We start from the raw sequence: 23,106 nt of genomic DNA, 5'->3' as shown, positions 1-23,106 counted from the left end.
ATCAAAACAGCCCACCATATGTACAAGACAAGGTAACACTAGAATAAAATGAATCCCAGATGCAATGACTCCCACTAGACAGACTCTTGTTCTCCCAAAAATATACTAGTAGAAAAATAGGTGCGCCTATTGCCAGTAATAAATAATGTATACCTTAGTGTCTACTGTTCTACACACATTGTCCAGCATTCAACCAAAAATTATGAAACACAAGTAAAAGAACCCATGAAGAAATCAAAACAATCAGATTTAGAGATAAAATAACAGACACAGAGTTTTAAATAACTATGAATAATATGTTAAAGCTCTAAAGCAGTAGTTATCACTTGGGGGACATTTTTCCCCAGAGAACATCTGGCAGTTTCCAGAGATATCATTAGTTTCACAGATGGGGGTGTACCTACTGGCATGTAGTGTGTGAAGACAAGGGATTCTGCTCAACATTCTACAAGGCACAAGACAGTCTCAGGCACAAAGAAGTATCCAGCTCCCTAAATGTCAATAACCAATTTGAGAAACTCTCTTCTAAATTCTCTTACATTATACAGATGCTACAAACAGGTGTCTTCTTTTCCATTATTAAAAACAAGAAAATGTCTACAAGAGCATATACAGTGCAAATTTTCACAGTAAATTTCATGTTCTTGCCTGTTACCCACAATGTTGAGAAAGCCCGTTTTACTGGGAAAAGTGAACAAATTGTATGAACATATGGGAAATTTCAAAAGAAAATAGAGACCACAATTTAAACTTTCATTAACAACATACTTTTAATCAAAATACAAAGGGACAGAAAAAAACTCACAAGCTTTACTATTTAAAGTATCTGGATGAGCCTGACCAGGTGGTGGCACAGTGAATAGAGCATCGGACTGGGATGCGGAGGACCCAGGTTCGAGATCCTGAGGTCACCAGCTTGAGCGTAGGCTCATCTGGTTTGAGGAAAAGCCCACCAGCTTGGACCCAAGGTCTCTGGCTCAAGCAAGGGTTACTTGGTCTGCTGAAGGCCCACGGTCAAGGCACATATGAGAAAGCAATCAATGAACAACTAAGATGTCGCAACGAAAAACTGATGATTGATGCTTCTCATCTCTCTCCATTCCTGTCTATCTCTCTCTCTCTCTCTCTGACTCTCTCTGTTTCTGTAAAAAATAAAATAAAAAACATCACTAAAGTATCTGGAAGATAAATGGCATCATTAACAAAGCCTGAAAATGATATAAAATATTTTCAATGTTAGTAAGAGATCATTATTCATAATGTAAAAGAACTTTTAAAATACAAATAATAAAAAAGCTAACAAAATATTAAAAAGACAAATGTATTATCATTAACAGAAAAAAATAAATGATAAGACATGGTAATCAAGAATATTGAAATTAATAGAACAAGAAGCTAATATTGCAGGCATTAGAAAAATCTACAGGGTTGGATAACATTCAACATTGGTTAGAACAGGCTGAAATGCATATTCTCATTAGGTACTAGGGTACATTCATATAGACACTTTGTTCAACAATTTATTAGTTATGAAAGTGTAAGATGCACATATCCTAGGGCCCAGCAATACCAGTTCTTTTAATATACCTTAGAGAAATGCAATCATGTTCATAGGAAGATATTTACAAGGAGACTTTTGAGTAAATTTTACAAAAATAATAAATTGAAAAGTTATGGAATCAATAGAAGGTACAACACCAAGAGTGAACCTTAATATACACTATGGACTTTGGTGGTGATGTTCAGTGTAGATTCATCAATAGTAACAGAAGTACCACACCAGTGAGTGATGTTGATAATAAAGGACGTTATCCATGTGTGGGGACATGGGTAGATTACTGCACATGCCTCTTAATATTGTTGTGAACCTGAAGGTTTTCGTTAAAAATTTTAGTTTCTAAATAGTAATAGAGCAATTCGGTGGAGGTGCCGATCATCTCTTGTGCTTTCCCACTGCTCTCCCCCCCCCCCCAAGGAGCCCCTGAAACTGCTACCAGGTCATCCTCCCTGGTTTCTGAGTGTGCCTTTGGGCTGGGAGAATCCTTCTGAAGGACTATAGTCTGAGCCATAAAAAATAAGCCTTTTATGGGTACTAAAGAGTTCATATCGATAGTCATTCATTTTAATTAAAATTAATACCGCCTGACCAGGCGGTGGCGCAGTGGATAGAGCGTCAGACTGGGATGCGGAAGACCCAGGTTCGAGACCCCGAGGTTGCCAGTTTGAGCGCGGGCTCATCTGGCTTGAGCAAAAAGCTCGCCGGCTTGGATCCAAGGTTGCTGGCTCGAGCAAGGGGTTATTCGGTCTGCTGAAGGCCCATGGTCAAGGCACATATGAGAAAGCAATCAATGAACAACTAAGGTGTTGCAATGCGCAACGAAAAACTAATGATTGATGGTTCTCATCTCTCCGTTCCTGTCTGTCTGTCCTTGTCTATCCCTCACTCTGACTCTCTCTCTGTCTCTGTAAAAAATAAATAAATAAATAAGAAAAAAGTTAATACCTTATAAATAATCTCTTTCATGAGTAAAAATATGTGTTCCAAATTTAAAGTAATATGTTTTAGATTTTTCTGAGTATTATGGTATTCAGTAAGAGGAAAGAAATAGAGCAGAAAAATATTTGAATAATAGCTTAAAATTCCCTAAACTTGCTAAAAAGACCCTAAGCAGAATAAATACAAAGGAAAGCACATGTAAGTTTGTCATAATCAAAACTGCTGAAAACCAACAATCAAGAGACAAGCTTCAATGTGGCCGAAGGAGAAATGGCACAGTATATACAGGGAAACAATGACATCCACTTCCATTGCCTCACCTTTAGAAGCAACTGAAACTAGAATACAGTGTGGCATTGAAGGCACTAGCATTTGCAGTTAAGGATGCATGAGTCCCGGCTGCCATCACAGCCAGCGGGCCTCGGGCTGATGTGTCCCAGGCTGCGAGGTGGGGCACTTACCTAGGAGCATTCTGTCTTATCCCAATTTCTCCTCCTTCCTCTCAGGAATACAGATCCCTGAACTCTGACTCCGATCCTAGCACTCATGTCTGCTTATCGTAGGGGTGGCAAAGGGTAGCTAACAGGCACACTCTCATTTTGTTGTATTGATACTTCACTTTATTACTCTATGCAGATACTACATTTTTTATAAATTTCAGGTTTGTGGAAATCCTGCATTGAGCAAATAGATCAGCACCATTTCTCCAGTAGTCTCAGAGAATGATTAGCATTTTTTAACAAGAAAGTATATTTTAATCAAATTACGTAGGTTGTTTTTGTTAGACATAATGCTGTTGCACATTTAATAGACTACAATATAGTGTCAACATAACTTTTACACAGACATTGAAACCAAAACAATTGTGTGACATATTTCACTGCAATATGCACTTTATTGTGGCGCTCTGGACTGAACCCACAATACCCCCGTGCTATGACTGTATCTGGTACTGATGGTTAATTTGGTTTATGAATTTTACTGGGTCACAGGATGTCCAGGATAGATAATGTGGCTGGGAGTGGAATGAGCATCTCTGTTGCCCATCAGTGAATCTTGCTTATTTAGTTAACCTCACATGGCACACGGCAGGTGTTCAGTAAGAGTGCTGATGTGTAAAAGTCAAGATGAACAAAGTTCTTAAGAAGAAAGAGAAAAATATATATTTTTAAACTTAGATCAATGCATATGGTTCATAAGTCAAATGTAATCCCAGTGGGAGTCGTCCTAAGAGATCACCTGCTGCATACGCAGCTTGTCCAGTGTGTTGATCAAGAGCTAGTCAAATACATATATCAGTTAGTGGGAGCAATGTGTGATCTTAACCAAGCTGACTTGGAAGCTTCAGACACAGTCCTACTGGACAGGGTGTAAGTCTCGGAGTCAGCTTTGGTTTTTTTGACCCCTCTCAACCATTTCCTGTACTGCTCCCGGACCTGCAGAGGCAAAGCATGATCTGAGTCAACTCACTGAGAGGGCTGAGAATGGAAAGAGTCCTGGGTGGGAGCTGGGCAGTGGTACCTGCTGGCTGAGGAGACAGTACACCAGGAAGATGAAGATGCCCTGCAGGCTGTTGATGATGGTGAAGAGATAGGCCATGGCGTGAGCAGCGGGACCCACCTGCAGGATTCCCAGACACCACGTGCAGCCCAGGATGACAAGCTGAGCCATAGCTTTGAATGTCAGCATCCTGGGTAGGAGGATAATGGAGGCCCTACAGTTCACCAGGAGCAACAGAATCAAGGTCATGCTCATCTCCACCCCATGTATACTCCTTCCCTTTAGTGTATACACCTTCCTTTTGCTGATGAGTTCTCAGACTGAGTATAATCAGCTTTGACCTTTACTGTCAACAGACTTATGGACATAGATAAAAGTGAAGTGGGGGAGGGGAAAGGGAACTTGAGTGAATGGGGAAGGGGAAGGAGATAAAGAAGGGTGGATAGAGGGATTAATATAAGGTGACAGAGGATGATTTGACTTTGGGTGATGGGTATACAACATAATCGATTGTTCAAATGATGTAGAGATGTTTACATGTAATCTATGTAATCTTGTTGGCCAATGTCACCCTGTTAAATTTAATTTCCTAAATAAAATAATTAATAAAAATATTTTAATTTTCAAGGAAAATTTGCAAATCAAATACTGAGAGTGAACTAGTATCCAGAATATATTATGAACTCTTATAACTCAACAATAAAAAATAACTCAATTGAAAGTAGGCAAAAGATTTGAATTTGCAAAGAAGAAATGAGTACATGGTCAATAGTACATGAGACAACACTTAACATCATTAATCATTAATTAAATCAGAGAAAAATAAAGTCTAAGACAAAAAATGTTGTTAAAGGAGGACATTCAAACCACAATGAAATAATACTTCACACTCACTAGGATAGTTAAAATTTAAAAGTGTAGAAAAGTATTGACAATGATGTGGAGAAATTGCAACCTTTATATATTTCTGGTGGGAATAGAAAATGTTACAGACACTTTGGAAAACAGGTGATGATGATTTGTAAGAATGCTACCTGTAGATCAGCCATATGACCCAACAATTCTTTTGGTAAATATAAACCCAAGACCAATAAAAACATATGTGCACACAAAAACTTGTACATATGCTTATAGCAACATCTTTTATACTAACAAAAGATAGAAACAAACAAAATGACTATTAACAGATGGATGGATAAACAAGATTGGTTTGTCTATATAATGGGATGTTACTTACACAACAAAAAAGAATGAGATCATGATACTTGTTATATCATGAAGAACTTGAACACATCACGCTAAATAGAAGAATCCAGTCACAAAAGACAGCACCTATGATTTCATCTACAGGAAATTCCCAGCATCGGCAGATCCGTGGAGACAGACGTAGATTAGTGGGTGTCGGGGCTTGGGGCAGAGCGGTGGGTAGCAGGAATGGGGACTGTGTGACATTGTGTCTGAGGTTCCTTTCTAGGAGTGGAAAATGTGAAATTCAACTGTGGTGTCTGCTGCAAATGCTGTCATTATTGTGAAAACCACTTTAAAGTGATGAATTCTATGATATGTGAAATACATGTATTTCAAAACAGATGTAACAACAATAAACCTAGTACTAAAAGCTGAAAATAAGTATGAAGCTCTGGAGCTTGACTCCTCAGATTTGAATCTCAGCTCTGCTACTGAGCTGTGTACCTTCAGGCATTTGTTTAAGTCATTTGTGCCTCGGGTGACTCCCTATAAAATCACAGTGCCTACTTCAATGTACCACTGTGAGGGTGAACTGCATTAACTAAGATATGAATGGTTAGAAAAGTGCCCAGCACAGAATAAGCACCTGGCAGATCTTCACTATGATGCAATCTGTTCTTTAGATTATATAAATAAGTTTTACTTTTCCAAATATAAAATTGAAAAGTAGGTTAAATTGTTTATAATGACACCCTAAGCACTTCTGTTGGTTACATCATTGGTATTTCAAAGACAGAGATTTAAAGACATTCTCTTTAATTGTGATAAATAGCCACCAAACAGATGTCCTAAAAACAATTGCTTATTGTTTCTGTTATGATAATCAGGCATAATGAAAATGCAACATTGGTGTTACAATGGCCGTGGTCATGTGAAGAAGGTAAGAACAGTAAGAACTTTATTTACCAGGCAGGTGTTCCATACTGGTGAGGTCTGGATGCTGCAGAAATGGCCACAATCACAGCTGGGACTCCGTAGCCCACAGGGAGCATGAATTTCTTTATGAGCTTGCTCACATGGGAGTAGTTGACCACAGTCAGGTTGCGTGCAGTGAGAAAGAGGTTCAGGCCCTCCAGCAGCATCCAGGGGAAGGAGGCCAGGTAGAGATAGTGTAAGGCACCCGCGATGATGGCACACAGCACCTGGGGAGAAGCAAGAGTCACTGGGTGGGATTGTCAGGGTGAAGCGTGGCCCCAAGACCTCTCCTACACTTTGTGACTAAGGAGATCTCTGATGCATATGAAGGAGTTGTCAAAAGAGGGTGTGTCTTCTAGTTGGTTCAGTTGATATGAAATTTGCTACTAATCCCTCTAACCTCCCCAGAAAAACAAGACATTTTATTAAGGTGTCCAATGCAGCCTGGTCCTACGAATTATGCATCCCTGGGGAGGTCAGAGGATCCTTTGGGACAGTGTCAGTACCTTGTGCTCAGTTCTGTCGATGGCTGTGAGGAAGAGCAGGTGGGCCAGGAAGAGGCAGACTGAGAGGTGCAGGTGGAGGGAGGTGATGGTGTTCTGGATGGCTTTGCACAGCAGGAAGGTGAGGGCCGCCAGGAGGAGGCACAGCAGGGAGAGGCTCAGCCCCACATAGGTGATCACAACCAGGGCAGGATCCTCCTCCTGGGACCCAGCAAAGAGGAGATATCAGTCACACTTTCCTGGGATGGGATAGTGACCCTTCTAATATTTTAGTTTTTCTTCAGTGTAACAAAATCAGTAATTGGGAGTCATGTAAATTTATTATGTTTATAAGTGATGTTAGAATTTTCCAGCCCTCGCCAGTTTGCTTAGTGGATAGAATGTTTACAAATAAATAGCAAGCCCTCCAGGTAATTAGGATGCATACTACATTTGAGAATCTTTGATGTAATGAGATAAAACTAATTCCTCTACCACACAAAGAGCTCCCCCATCCATAAGAAATGTGTCAACAGGGCAATAGAAAAGGAACCAAGATGTGAACAATTTGTTTCCAGAGAGAGGAATACAAATCACACTTAAATTAAGATGTTTTGTTTCACTTGACCCGGTGGTGGCACAGTAGATAGAGCATTGAGTTGGAGCACTGAGGACCCAGGTTCTAAAACCCAAGGTCGCTATCTTGAGTGCAGGCTCATCAGTTTTTTTGTTTGTTTGTTTGTTTTGTTTGTTTGTTTGTTTTTGTATTTTTCTGAAGCTGGAAACGGGGAGAGACAGTCAGACAGACTCCCGAATGCGCCCGACCGGGATCCACCTGGCACGCCCACCAGGGGCGAAGCTCTGCCCACCAGGGGGCGATGCTCTGCCCCTCTGGGGCATCGCTCTGCAGCGACCAGAGCCACTCTAGCACCTGGGGCAGAGGCCAAAGAGCCATCCCCAGCACCCGAGCCATCTTTGCTCCAATGGAGCCTTGGCTGCGGGAGGGGAAGAGAGAGACAGAGAGGAAGGAGGGGGTGGGAGTGGAGAAGCAAATGGGCGCTTCTCCTATGTGTCCTGGCCGGGAATTGAACCCGGGTCCCCCGCATGCCAGGCTCATCAGTTTGAGTGTGGACATCCCAGCTTGAGCATGGGATCATAGACATGTACCCATGGTTGCTAGCTTGAGCTCAAAGTCACTGGCTTGAGCAAGGGATCACTGGCTCGGCTGGGGCCTCTCAGTCAAGAAACATATGCAAAGCAATCAATAAATAACTAAAGTGATTGCAACTACAAGTTGATGTTTCTCATCTCTCTTTTCTTCTCTCTCTGTCTCCCTCTCTCTCTCTCTTAAAAAAATAAAAGTAGCCTGACCTGTGGTGGCACAGTGGATAAAGCATCAACCTGTAATGCTGAGGTCGCCGGTTCAAAACACTGGGCTTGCCTGGTCAAGGCACATATGGGAGTTGATGCTTCCTGCTCCTCCCTCCCCCTTCTCTCTCTCTCTCTCTCTCTCTCTCTCTCTCATATTCTCTCTCCTCTCTAAAAATTAATAAAAGAAAATTTAAAAAAATAAAAGATAAAAGTAAAAAAAAAAGATGTTTCATTTTACTCATAATAAAAAGACACAAAAATTGCCCTAGATGTTATATTTACCTGTCAGATGCATAAAGATCCAAAACTTTGATAATGTCTTTTTGGTGACCAATGAGTAAGCACATACCTTCATAATGCTGGTGAGGTGTAGACTCGTGTGGCCTATATATGCTAAAATATGGAATTATCAATTATGAATTATACAAAATTTGACCCTGTATACATCCTAACTAGATTCTCAAACAGGAGAACAATGAAGTGTATGTGAATTGCCACAACTTTATTTGTACTAGGAAATGATCATGAAATAAAACGCCCACTATGAAAGAAACTAATACGCAATTTATAGCACTTTCACACAATGAAATGCACTGTCAATAAAAATAATGAAGTACCTCTTTATAAATAGAAACACAAAATGCACAACAATGAAAAAGTCCAGTATGTCAGTGGAAAAATAGCGACAAAGAACAAATGCACACATTATTTTATAAAACATCCATAGAGCCTGACCTGTGGTGGCTCAATGGATAAAGCATTGACCTGGAATGCTGAGCTTGCTGGTTCAAAACCCCAGGCTTGCCTGGTCATATGGGAGTTCAGGCTTCCTGCTCCTCCCCCCTTCTCTCAGTCTCTCTTTTTCTCTCTCTCTCCTTACTCTAAAATGAATAAATTTTTTAAAATCTTAAAAAAAAAAGGAATCTAATCTTTGGCCTGACCTGTGGTGGCACAGTGGATAAAGCATCAACCTAGAACATGAGAATGTGAGGTTGCTAGTTTGAAACCCTGGGCTTGCCCGGTCAAGGCACATATGGGGGTTGATGCTTCCTGCTCCTCCCCCTTCTCTCTCTCTCCCTCCTCTCTAAACTGAAAACAAACCTTTAAAAAAATAAAAAATTAAATCAATCAATAAATTTAAGAAAATAAAGTTCTTGGAAAATAAAATAAATAAAATACCTATAGAAAAGAGCAGGAGAAAATAACAACTTTGGTTCTCTGAGCCAAGAGGAGCTAGGTGTCTGGGGTTAGGGGTCAAATGGAGAATCATCAGTGTTTCTCTTATTCTGTTTGAATTTGAAACACAAATATTTATGTCTTCAATAAATATAGTACTATATGTAAATAAAAGCATGAATATTGTGTTACTAGTTATGTGGCAGGAAAAATGTGACCTTGAAGTATTGTCCAACTCTTAGGGCTCTGACCATTGGCTACAATCCTTTCCAATCTTATTTTCATGCTGACTCCTCACGTGAGGTCAGCTGAGTGAGGCTCTGGTTTGATGAACCAGAGAAGAGTAACAGCTCACCTGGCTGGGGAAGGAGCAAAGATGGCTCCTGACCCACCTGTACTCACCACTCCCCAGCCCCCTCTGACCTCTGCCATCACCAAATCTTCCTTTTCTTAGCCCCTGAGAATCCCTATTTTAACCCCCATGGTGAGCAGAATTCTACCTGGGCAATCATATCCACACCTTCTTCCAGGCTTTCCATTACATGCCTGCCTAGGTGCTGCAGTGAAGGAATTTTGCAAAAGGATTTCAAGTCTTGCATCAGTTCACTTTAGGAGAGGAATTTAATCCTGGGTGGGCCTGACCTAATCAAGTGAACCCTTAAAAGAACTGGGTTTTTTCTGCAGAAAATTTTGATGTGAGAGCAATCTCCTGCTGGCCTCCAGATAAGAGCGCAGATACATTGTGGGCAGGCCTAGGACAGGACCACATAAGGAATGTGGGTAGCCCCTCTGTCCTAACCACAAGTGACTGAATTCAGCTAGCAACCAGGGAGTTCAGAGAAGGACAGCAATCCTCAGATAAGAGGCTCGTAAAACTTGTGAGACCCTCACCAGACAACCCAGCTACACCATGGGTTTGTTGATCCAAAGAAAGTGCAAAATAATAAATTATGGGTTTGTTTGTTTGTTTGTTTGTTTGTTTGTTTTGAGAGATTAGGAGGCAGAGAGACAGACTCCCATATGTGCCCCTACCCAGATCCACCAGGCAAGCCCCCTACCCAGCGATACCCTGCCCATCTGGAGCCTCTGCTCCATTGCTAAGCAACTGAGCTATCTTAGCAACTGAGGTGAGGCCAAAGAGCCATCCTCAGCACCTGGGGCCAACTTGCTCGAAACATTTGAGTCATGGCTGTGGGAGTAGAAGAGAGAGAGAAAGAGAGAGAGAGAGAGAAGGAGGAGGAAGAGAAGGAGGAGGAGGAGGAAGAGGAGGAGGAGGAGGAGGAGGAGGAGGAGGAGGAGGAGGAGGAGGAGGAGGAGGAGGAGGAGGAGGAAAAGCAGATGGTCGCTTCTCCTGTGTGCCCTGACCAGGAATTGAACCCGGGACGTGCACACACCAAGCCAACACTCTACAGCTGAGCCAACCAGCAAGGGAAATTTACGTTTTTTTAAATGTGTTACATACACAGGAATTTGTACACAGCTGTAGACATTGAATAAAGTCCCTTCTCAGCACTCTTACCTGCACATCGTAGTGGGCCATGAGGACAGCAAAGCTGCTGAGGTGGGTGCATTGACAGGTGGTGCTGCTGTCTCTGGTGTCCACCGTTCTGCAGCCTTTGGTGGCCCAGTGACCACTTCCATTCTGGCCATGCTCCCAGAAGACACAGAACACCTTCTGCCTTGGCCCAGGGGTTACTGACTGTAGGAAAAGGGTAAGGTGTGAGCTGGGTGGTTCTGGTGCTCAGAAATGCTGATCCAAATCTAGTTTGTGAAGGGCTTTTCTGGAGAGATGATGCACCCATGGGGGAGCCCCCTGAACCCCAAGGCTGGGCCCAGGACTCAGACCTCTTCCATACTCCCTGCCCCATCCCACCAGGACTCACATGCTTGAAGACAAAGGTGACTGGGGAGCTGAGGATCTGGGTGTTATTATTGCTCACAAAGGCAGAGATGACATTTGAGAGCAGGATAGGGGAGACTTCCTGAATTAAATCCTTGCGTGTCACATGCGGAACTGCCTGTTCCTCGGTGTCCAGGACCAATGGGGCCTCAGCCAGCAACTTGGCCATCCCTGGAGAGGAGATAAGGCCCACTACGGAAGGGCCTGCAGGACAAGGCCAAGGCTGACATTTCAGGGTGCCCAAAAGGCCCCCTTCTTCCTTGAATGGACTCTCTCCTTTGACCCACAAGAGCCCATACTATCCTTTAATATTTAGTTCTCTATTTGTCCCATCCTTGATCATTTTGTCCCACTGTGAAGCCTCCGTAACCTTCTCCCCATCTCAGTCATTACCTGAGTCACCAGATTCCTGCTCCGGATCCCAGGTCAGCAGCATCTTTGCCTGATTAACACTCAAGGTCACATTCCTTTGTCCTTGCTGATTCACCTCGAGGGACAGTTCTATGAGTTGTGAGAGTTACATAGGGAAGTTAGGTTAGTAATTGTGATAGCCGTTGTTGACATAATGCCATTTTATGTATATATAATATATTTTATACATATTATTATACAATATACTAAAGAGTATCTGTAATATTATATGTGTACCAAATTTGGACATTTTTATAAATACTATAATAATAGAGATATTTTGTTTACATAATAATGGTATATAGCCTGACCTGTGGTGGCGCAGTGGATAAAGCGTCAACCTGGAAATGCTGAGGTTGCCAGTTCGAAACTCTGGGCTTGCCTGGTCAAGGCACATATGGGAGTTGATGCTTCCAGCTCCTCCCCCCCCCTTCTCTCTCTCTGTCTCTCTCTCTCCTCTCTAAAATGAATAAATTTTAAAAAAAAATTAAAAAATAATAATAATAATGGTATATATATTATCTGAATTTACAAGTGATTACAAGAGAAACTATGAAAAATTATTCAACATTATATTACGTAATCTGAAGTAAAGGACAAATTCCTACAGGCCTACAAACGACAAAGGTAATTGATGAAGAACTGGAAAGTCTGAACAGATCTATCACAAGTAACAACATTGAATCCACAATTAAAATTTAACCCAGTGAAAGACCAGAATTCTACTAACTATATATTTATGGAAGAATTAACACAAATCCTTTGCAAAGTACTTCAAAAAATAGAATGGAATGGAACAATACCTAAATAATTCTATGAGGCTTCCATTACTCTAAAAACCAACCAGAGCCTGACCAGTGGTGGTGCATGCATAGAGCATTGACCTGGATGCAAAGATCTCAGGTTCAAAATCTCGAGGTCCTCGGCTTGAGTGCAGGCTCACCAGCTTGAGTGTGGGGTCGTCAGCTTGAACTTGGGATCATTGAAATAATCCCATGGTCACTGGCTTGAGCCCAACAGTCACTAGCTTGAAACACAAGGTCACTGGCTTGAGCAAGGAGTCACTGGCTTGGTTGGAACGCCCCAGTCAAGGCATGTATGAGAAGCAATCAATGAACAACTAAAGTGATACAATTATGAGTTGATGCTTATCTCTCTCCCTTCCTGTCAATGTCTTTGTCTCTCTCTCTCTCTTTCCCTCTCCCCCTCTCTCAAAAAACAAAACAAAAAACAGAGAAAGATATCAAAAAATAACTATAAGCAAATAATTCTTATGAACATAGATGCAAAAATCTTCAACAAAATATTAGGAATAAATTAATTCAAGGAAGCTCAAGACTTGTCCACTGAAAACTACAAAACAGTTCTAAAGAAATTTAAAAACTCTAAACAAGTTGAAAGATATCCTGTAATAATGAATTGGAAGACTTATTATTTAAACATAACAATATTCTCAAAAGTCATCTACAGATTCAATACCATACTAACAATATCCCAATAGCATTTCTTTTTGAAAAAATGGAAAAGCTTACCCTAAAATTCATGTTTTTTCAAGTGGTCCCAACCCAAACTATATTGAAAATAAAAAACAGAGTAAGACACAAATGAGAGTTCATAGCTAGCTACCTAGGTAGTTAAAATGTGGCAGAATTCTGTATAGCAGAGAGACTTTTTTTACCAGTTCAATCAGTAGCAACCTTTAATAACTGATAGAAGATTTAAAATGAGTAGAAGACTAAATAAATTCCTTGGCCAATCTGGAACTTCATATTTGATTAAAAGTAATTGTCAGCCTACCCAGGTGGTGGCATAGTGGATAGAGTGTCAACCAGGGATGCTGAGGACCCAGGTTCCAAATTCAAGATCACTGGGTTGAGTGCGGGATCATAGACATGACCCCATGGTCACTGGCTTGAGCCCAAAGGTTGCTAGCTTGGCTGGAAGGAACCCCCAGTCAAGGCACATATGAGAAAGCAATCAATGAACAACTAAAGTGCTGCAACTATGAGCTGATGCTTCTCATCTCTTTACCTTCTTGTCTGTCTGTCTGTCTCTCTCTCTCTCTCTCTCTCTCTATCACACACATGCATGCACACACACAAAAGGTAATGTTCAAATGTATCTTAGAATATTATCTTTAAAAAAGAGTATATAAAGTAAAAAGAAGTATAACCTGAATGAGGTTAAGAGAAACTCTCTCATGCATAAAGTGCAGAAGTGTTAGTTCACTGGAATTTATATCTCCTTTTGTTCATATTCCTACATTTGGTGGGTTCTTTTTAAATGAACTGGCCAACTGATGATATCTGATTAAGATATCCTGTAAAGAACATTCTTTTTTTTTTTTTTTTTTATTTTTCTGAAGCTGGAAACAGGGAGAGACAGTCAGACAGACTCCCGCATGCACCCGACCGGGATCCACCCGGCATGCCCACCAGGGGCGACGCTCTGCCCACCAGGGGGCAATGCTCTGCCCATCCTGGGCGTCGCCATGTTGCGACCAGAGCCACTCTAGCGCCTGAGGCAGAGGCCACAGAGCCATCCCCAGCGCCCGAGCCATCTTTGCTCCAATGGAGCCTTGGCTGTGGGAGGGGAAGAGAGATACAGAGAGGAAAGCGCGGCGGAGGGGTGGAGAAGCAAATGGGCGCTTCTCCTGTGTGCCCTGGCCGGGAATCGAACCCGGGTCCTCCGCACGCTAGGCCGACGCTCTACCGTTGAGCCAACCGGCCAGGGCTAAGAACATTCTTTAAATAATTTCCTCACCAGAAAAGGGACTCTTTTTCTTTGGTGATTTACTGACCCATAGTGGGAAAAAGTCATCCTTTTCAACACACAGAGTAAAACTCAATATTTTAGGTTACTTTTATAACATATTCAAATTATCATGACTAAACATCAAGAATAGGGGATATTGGCCCTGGCCAGTTGGCTCAGCGGTAGAGTGTCGGCCTGGCGTGTGGGGGACCCGGGTTCGATTCCCGGCCAGAGCACATAGGAGAAGCACCCATTTGCTTCTCCACCCCCCCCTCCTTTCTCTCTGTCTCTCTTCCCCTCCCGCAGCCAAGGCTCCACTGGAGCAAAGATGGCCCGGGCGCTGGGGATGGCTCCTTGGCCTCTGCCCCAGGCGTGAGAGTGGCTCTGGTCGTGGCAGAGCGACACCCCGGAGGGGCAGAGCATCGCCCCCTGGTGGGCAGAGCGTCGCCCCTGGTGGGCGTGCCAGGTGGATCCCGGTCGGGCACATGCGGGAGTCTGTCTGACTGTCTCTCTCCGTTTCCAGCTTCAGAAAAATACAAAAAAAAAAAAAAAGAATAGGGGATATTACAGTATTTAACATACTACATCCATCAAATTTTTTAAAACTTTTAAAAATTCAAGCTAATTACTGAGGGTGTTCTGAGCAAAAACTGCCTAATTTCCACAGAATGGATCTTACCCAGGATAAAATGTGCTCTGGGATCAAGAATCATGACTAAAGCTCATGTTGATGGCAAGACTATCAGTGGTTATTTGCTTCATCTATTTTGTGTTGGTTTCACAAAAAAATGCAACAACTTGACTCAAAGACCTCTCATACACAACATCAACAGGTCTGTGAAATCCAGAAGATAATGGAAATCATGACCTGAGAGGTGCAGACAAATGACGTGAGAGAAGTGGTCAGTGAATCAATTCCGACAGCATTGGGAAAGACATAGGAAAAGCTGCCAATCTATTTATCAGCTCCATGATATCTTTGTTAGAAAAGTCAAAATTCCGAAGATGCCTAAGTTTGGACTGGGACAACTCATCGAGCTTCATGGTGAAGGTATCAGACCTGGAAAACTACTGGGGATGAGACAGGTGCTAAAGCTGAACAAGCTTTGGATATAAGCCCCCTGTCCAAGAGTCTGTTTAAAAGTCAGACATTTAACAGTGACAAATAAAAATTCTATTTGTGATTTTTAAAAAAAGAGCTGTGCATTGGCCTTGTGTGTGGAAGTCCTGGGTTCAATTCCAGGCCAGGGCACACAGGAGAAGCACCCATCTGTTCTCTACCCTTCCCCCTCTCCTTTCTCTCTATCTCTCTCTTCTCCTCCCACAACCAAGGCTCCACTAGAGCAAAGTTGGCCCAGGCACTGAGGATGGCTCCATGGCCTCCACTTCAGGTGCTAGAATGGCTCCAGTTGCAACAAAACAATGCCTCTTATGGGCAGAGCATTGCCCCCTAGTGGGCATGCTGGCTGGATCCCAGTGGGGCACATGTGGGAGTCTGTCTCTCTGCCTCCCTGCTTCTCACTTCAGAAAAATACAAAAAGAAAAAGAAAAAAAGAGCTGCCTGACCTGTAGTGGTGCAGTATCCAACTCAACTGGTGCTGAGGTCACCAGTTCAATACCCTGGGCTTGCCCGGTCAGGGCACATATGAGAAGCAACTATTACAAGTTGATACTTCCTGATCCTTCCCACCTCCCTTTCTCTTTCTCTCTTTAAAAAAAAATAAAAAGAGCTAAAGCTAAAATAGTTATTAAAAAACACTGGAGTAAATCTTCATAGCCTTGGATTTGGCACTCAATTCTTAGATAAGACAAAATGCATAAACAACAAAATTAAAAATACAATGGACATCATCGAAATTCAAAGCATCTGTTTATTAAAAGACTATGAAGAAAGTGAAAAGAACCTATGGAATAGGACAAGATATTTGCAAATCACATGTCTCATAAGAGTTTACCACCATATACAAGTCAACTACAAACACCAAACAACCCAATTAAAACACAGACAATGGACTTGAATAGACATTTCTCCAAAAAAGATACACAAATGTTCAACAATCACTTGAAAAGATATTAAATATCTCTAGTGATTGGGGAAATGCAAATCAAAACCATAATGAGATTCACCTCATACACTAGAAAGGCTATAATAAAACCAACACAGAATAGAAGTAACAAGTCTTGCTGAGGATGTAAGATTGAAACGCTTGTACATTCCTAGGGCTGAGAAGGGTGTATGTACAATGGTGTAGCATTTTGGAAATATAGTTTGATGGTTCCAAAATGTTGCCTACAATTACCATATCACTGAGCAACTTTGGGTCCTATGTATAGACCCAAAGAACTGAAAGAGTTATGCAAACAAAAATTTGTACACTAATATTTACAGTAACTCTATTCACAATAATCAAAGGGGAGCAACAATTCAATGTCCATCAATGGCTGAAAGGATAAACAAAAGATGGTATATCTATGTAATGAAATATTATTCAATGACAAAATAATATATATGTTACCACATGAATGAACCTTGAAAACCTTTTGCCGGGTGAAAGGAGCTGGACTGTAAGGTCACATATTGTGAGGTTCTATTTATGTGAAATGTACAGAATGGGGAAATCCACAGACAGAGCAGATACCATATATCCCCATGTATAAGACACACCTTTTTTCAAAAATTTGGGGTCTAAGAACTGGGTGCATCTTATACAGTGGTTGTAGATTATTTTACTTGCATTTTCCACTTTTTCTTTCAGAGGAGGAGTTGTATGAATTTTATGATGAATAAAACTTGAGTTCAATAACTTTATGTAGATTCCAAGATGGCGATAGAGTAGGCAGATGTTCCAGCTGCCACCTCCCAGGACCAAATTGGATTACAACTTAATTTAAGAACAATCATCTTGAAAAACCAACTTTGGACTAAATGAAGAGGAGTCTATAACCAAGGATCACAGAAAAAGCTACACCGAGATTAGTATGAAGTACAGACACGTGGAAAGGGCTGCCCCACTCCTAGGAGAAAGCAGTGGCAGAAGGTTCAAAGGGACTCTCACTGCGGGGAAGGTCACCCTGAGAGGTGTGGGTGCTCAGCCCCAGGCCCAGAGCCTCAGCCTAGAGCCCCAGAGCCTAGAATAGGCATACACACAGCATTTGGAGGTGAAAAGAGCTGGGTTTCTGTCTGCAAGAAAGAGACAGACCTCTCAGAGATGCAGGCTCCATCTTAAAGGGCCCATACACTAAGTCTTATTCACAGCCACTTACCCAGGGCTCAGGTGGAGGGAGAGCTGAGAGGACTGGAGTTGCATGAGAAGAGTGTAAAGTTGGAGGCCCAGGAAGAGACACTGTGGGGGACAGCCACTGGAACCCCTCTGCTGAGTCATTCTCTAATACAGCAGTCACCATCTTTCTTGGGTGGAGCAGTCCCCTATGAGTGGCATCAGCCTGGGGAGAAGCAACTGCTTTGCCCTTGAAAGTCTCTCCTGCCCAAGCCATGAAGACGGGGTAATTCAGAGAAGCCAAGAAGCAGGGAGCACATTAGTGACATGGTTTTCTGGTGTTGAGGCCCAAGATTTCCCCCACACGTTCCTGAATCTAAGACTGATAATTCTGCCTCACAGGAAACTCAGTAGAAACTGTCTGGACTGTGGGAAGGCCACACCTCTGGGTTTCAGAGGCCACACCTACTAAGGTCTATGAAAAAAGTCTGGACAGACTGATACCTGGGGCTGAGGGGCAAAGCCACTCCCACAACCCTTCCTAATCCCAGGATTGCCACAGGTTCTAGACTCTACCAAAGGTTTTTCATTGGTCGAGCTCAACAAGCAGCCAGCAGACAGAGGCTGCAGGAGGCAGGATTTAGGAAACCTTGGCCTTTTAAGCAGACCTTCCCCCAGGCCCAGTGTGCATAAAAGCCAGCCTAGGTGTGCAGCTTGGTATTTCCATGAGCACCTTGGCCCAAAAGAGGCAACCACAAACTCGGGATTGCTTATAGCTCCAAGAAAGTTGCTGAGGGTCAGTCAAGGGCAATATCTCCCAAGGGTCTGCACCAGGTTCCTGCCAGGGAGGCCCAAGGGCTGGCACATCCAGTGACCAGCTGCAGAGAGCATTGGTTCAGGACCTAACAACCCTTGCTAGAGTTGTTTCCTAAGGAAAAGCTCCTCACACCTGACCCAGCTGAGGTGAGTTTCACTCTCTGTGATCAGCACCAACACAGCAGCTCATGTGTGCATTGAAAAGGGTGGAGCTTAGCAAACCTGGGTGCTGGATATCCTACCCTGCTGGGGTATATTCCACAGGGGGAAGGGAGAGAGGCTTGGATCATGGACATTTAAAGTGTGGGCCCCTGTGAGTTTATTGCTGGATCTGGATGAGGGGCTTAGCCACATTCGGGGGGTGCAGGGTGGGCACAGTCAGCCCCAAGAAAGGACTCTTTCAGTCTTCCTCCCTGAGACCAGGATCTCACCAGCTATAAGAACTTCTGCAGAGGGGACTGTTGGCCCCACTTTACCTGAACCTGCTGCTCATCTTGTTAGAGAGAAATAAAATTTGAGTATCCAGCAGTGGCTGGGGATTAGGCTCTGGAGAAGGGGCCACATTCCCTGTACTGAGAGCCTGACCAAGAGACCCCTGAAGTAGGGGGTCCCACTAATGTTGTATTCCCAACCTCAGCTTCCCTCACCCACCAAGCTTGCAACCTGTAGTTAGATTGGTTGGGCAAGGCTAGTGTGAGCCCACAGTACAGTCTTTCTACGAAGACTCTGGGAAGACCAGGCATCTGTATCAGGAAGAGGAGCAGCTGAAAAGTGAAGGCAAATATTACATAACTTGAAGCTTTTACAGAGCTGCTGTCATCTCTAAGCAGGAGGAAGCTGATCCTTATACACAGGTTGGCCCTTCCTACACTACCAGGCACAGAAAACGCAGACACAAACAGCAAAAAGAGCTGTAGCTGCAGACAGGTAGCCCAAAGCATGATACAACATCAGCTGATGCCAACAAGATCTAGAACCAACACAACTGGTAGTAGGTGACAGACAACACCAACCCTACACTCAGCTAGCTACACAAGCAGCATGCTCAGAGGAGGAGTCTAGCAGGCCCCAGACACTGTGGAGAATAAATATACCCAACAGGGCAGACATTGCACAGAGTCAAGGTTGACCCTTAGAGCCAGCCAGCCTGAAAGGATAACCGCACCCACAAAAGGACCAACTGCATTCAATTCTCCCATACAACAGGAGAGAAAATTCTACTTTCAAGAAGCATTCCTAGAACAAGGAAAACAGGTGGCCTGGAGGTCAGTACCACTGAGTCCATCTTCCTCATAAAAACAACACAACAAATTTCAAAGTCAGACAGCACTACCTAATACACAAACAAAACAAGCAGACAAAGAAATGCAACCCAAATGAATCAATAAGAAAAATCCCCAGAAAAAGAACTAAATGAAATGGAAGTAACCAAACTACCAGATACAGAGTTCAAAATAATGATTGTTAAGATGCTCAAGGAGCTTAGAGCAACAATGGATGGACATAATGAGCACCTAAATAAATAGATAGCAAGCATCAAAAAAAAACACATTGAAATCTTTAAAAAGAACCAGTCAGAAATGACAAATACAATATCAGAAATGAAGACTGCACTAGAAGGAATAGATAGCAGGCTGGATGAAGCAGAGAACTGAATAAGCGATTTAGAGGACAAAATAAATGAAAGCACAGAAGCAGAGCAGCAAAACGAAAGGGGCACAAAAAGAACTGAGGAAACTCTAAGAGACATCTGTGACAACATAAAGAGAAACAACATTCACATCATAGGGGTTCCTAAAGGAAAAGAGGAAAAAAATCAAAGGATAGAGAACCTGTTTGAAGAAATCATAGCTGAAAATTTACCTAAGTTGATGAAGGAAAATGTCATACAAGTTCAAGAAGCACAGAGTCTTATTAAAGAGGAACCCAAAGAGGCCTACACCAAGACATATAATTAAAATGTCAAAGTTAAGAGACAAAGAAAGAATACTAAAAGCTGCAAGAGAAAAGCAGTTAATTACCTACAGAGGAACCCCCATAATGATGACATCTGACTTCTCAGGGGAAACACTTGAGGCCAGAAGGCATTGGCAAGAAATATTCAAAGTGATGCAAAACAAGAACCTACAACCAAGACTACTTTATCCAGCAAGGCTATTGTTTAAAATTGAAGGAGAAATAAAAAGCCTTCCAGATGTAGAAAAAAATAAAGAATTCAAGAAATTCATTACAACCAAACCAGTACTGCAAGAAATGTTATGGGGCCTGCTGTAAAAAGAGCAAGGGAAAAAAAGGAATAGAGAAAAAGAGTATTGTAGATTTAAAGAATAGAATTACAGTAAATAAGTATATATCAATAATAACCTTAAATATATATGAATTAACTTCTCCAATCAAAAGACATAGAGTAGCTGCATGTATAAGAAAACAGGACCCGTACATATGCTGTCTACAAGAGATCTACCTCAGAACAAAATATATACATAGACTGAAAGTGAAGGCAAATGGAAGTGAAGGCAACTGAAAATGAAAAGAAGAGGGAGTAGCAATACTTATGTTTCATAAAATAGCCTTTAAAACAAAAGCTATAGTAAGAAATAAAGAAGGTCACTACATAATGATAAAGGAAGCAATCCAACAGGAAGCTATAACCACTGTAAATATTTATGCAACTAATATAGGAGGACCAAAATTTATAAAGCAGATTTTGATGGACATAAAGGGTGATACTGACAGCAATACTATAATAGTAGGGGATTTTAATACCCCACTAACTTCAACGGATGGATCCTCCAGAAAGAAAATTAACAAAAAACAGTGGCCTTAAATGACACAGTAGATCAAATGGACTTAATAGATATCTTCAGAACATTTCACTTCAAAGCAACAGAATATACATTCTTTTCAAGTGCTCATGGTACATTATCTAGGATAGACCACATGTTAAGACACAAAACAAGTCTCAATAAATTTAAGAAGATTGAAATCATATAAAGCATTTTCTCTGATCAAAATGTCATGAAACTAGAAATCAACTACAACAGAAAAACTGAAAAACATTCAAACACTTGGAGGCTAAATAGTATAATTTTAAATAATAAATAGGCTAACAAAGAGATCAAGAAAGAAATCAAAAATTTCCTTTAAACAAATGAAAATAAACATACAACTCAAAATCTATGGGACACAGCAAAAGCAGTCCTGAGAGGGAAGTTCATAGTATTACAGGCATACCTTAAGAAGCAAGAAAAAACTCAAACAACTTAACTCTTCAATGAAAAGAACTAGAAAAAGAACAGCAAGTAAAACCCAGAGAAAATAGAAGGAAGGAAATATAAAGATCAGAGTGAAAAACAAATGACGTAGAGACTAAAAGAACAATACAAAAGGTCAATGAAACCAAGAGCTGGTTCTTTGAAAAAGTAAACAAAATTGACAAACCTTTAACCAGATTCATCAAGAAAAAAAGAGAGAGGACTCTAATAAATAAAATTAGAAATGAAAGTAGAGAAGTAACAACTGACACCACCAAAATATAAAGGATTGTAAGAAAATACTATGAAGATCTATATGCCAAAATATTGGATAACTTAGGCAAAATGAATAAATTCTTAGAAACATACAATCTTCCAAAACTCAATCAGGAAGAATCAGGAAACTAAACAGACTAATTACAACATGGGAAATTGAAGCAGTTATGAAAAAACTCCCAGCAAACAAAAGTCCTGAACTGTATGGCTTCACAGGTGAATTTTACCAAACATTTAAAGAAGATCTAACACTATCCTTCTAAAGCTATTTCAAAAAATTTAAGAGGAGGGGAGACTTCCTAGCCTTTTTTATGAAACAAGCACTGTCTTCATTCCAAAACCAGGTAAAGACATTACAAAGAAAGAAAACTATATATAGGCCAATATCCCTGATGAACATAGATGCTAAATTCTCAACAAAATATTAGCAAACTGGATGCAGCAATACATCAAAAAGATCATACATCATGATCAAGTGGGATTTATTCCAGGAGGAAAGGCTGGTACAACATGCACAAATCAATAAATGTGATTCATCATATAAACAAAAGGAAGGAGAAAAATCACGATTATATCAACAGATGCAGAAAAAACACTTGATAAAATCCGGCACCCATTTATGATCACAAACCTCAACAAAGTGAAAATACAGGGAACATAACTCAACATAATAAAGGCCATCTATGACAAACCCACAGCCAACATCATATTCAATGGGCAAAAATTAAAAGCAATCCCCTTAAGATCAGGAACAAGGCAGGGGTATGCCCCTTCACCACTCTTATTCATAGTTCTGGAAGTCCTACCCACAGCAATCAGAAAAGAAGAAATAAAAGATATCCAAATTGGAAAAGAAGTAAAACTATCATTATTTGCTGATGACATGATACTGTACAGAGAAGACCCAAAAGTTTCAGTCAAAAAACCACTAGAGGCCCTGGCCGATTGGCTCAGCAGTAGAGCGTCGGCCTGGCGTGCGGAGGACCCGGGTTCAATTCCTGGCCAGGGCACATAGGAGAAGCACCCATTTGCTTCTCCACACCCCCCTCCTTCCTCTCTGTCTCTCTCTTCCCCTCCCGCAGCCAAGGCTCCATTGGAGCAAAGATGGCCCGGGCGCTGGGGATGGCTCCTTGGCCTCTGCCCCAGGTGCTAGAGTGGCTCTGGTCGCGGCAGAGCGATGCCCCGGAGGGGCAGAGCATCGCCCCCTGGTGGGCAGAGCGTCGCCCCTGGTGGGCGTGCCGGGTGAATCCCAGTCGGGCGCATGCAGGAGTCTGTCTGACTGTCTCTC

General features: G+C 41.9%; 1 protein-coding gene across 1 annotated transcript; it reads right to left on the bottom strand.

The window, feature by feature from the left end:
- Window positions 1–3,792: 3,792 nt before the first annotated feature.
- On the bottom strand, window positions 3,793–11,539 carry LOC136319357 (adhesion G protein-coupled receptor E2-like). Its single transcript, XM_066252650.1, has 7 exons — window positions 11,483–11,539; window positions 11,073–11,260; window positions 10,709–10,888; window positions 6,667–6,864; window positions 6,152–6,387; window positions 4,019–4,211; window positions 3,793–3,933 (listed from the first exon to the last, which is right to left on the bottom strand). The coding sequence occupies exons 1-7, from the start codon at window positions 11,523–11,525 to the stop codon at window positions 3,793–3,795; spliced, it is 1,179 nt and encodes a 392-aa protein (XP_066108747.1). The 5' UTR covers window positions 11,526–11,539.
- Window positions 11,540–23,106: the final 11,567 nt, after the last annotated feature.

Source organism: Saccopteryx bilineata, chromosome 1 (assembly GCF_036850765.1).
Source record: "Saccopteryx bilineata isolate mSacBil1 chromosome 1, mSacBil1_pri_phased_curated, whole genome shotgun sequence".
Lineage (NCBI taxonomy): Eukaryota > Metazoa > Chordata > Mammalia > Chiroptera > Emballonuridae > Saccopteryx > Saccopteryx bilineata.
This window is presented reverse-complemented; position numbering and strand designations above follow the sequence as displayed.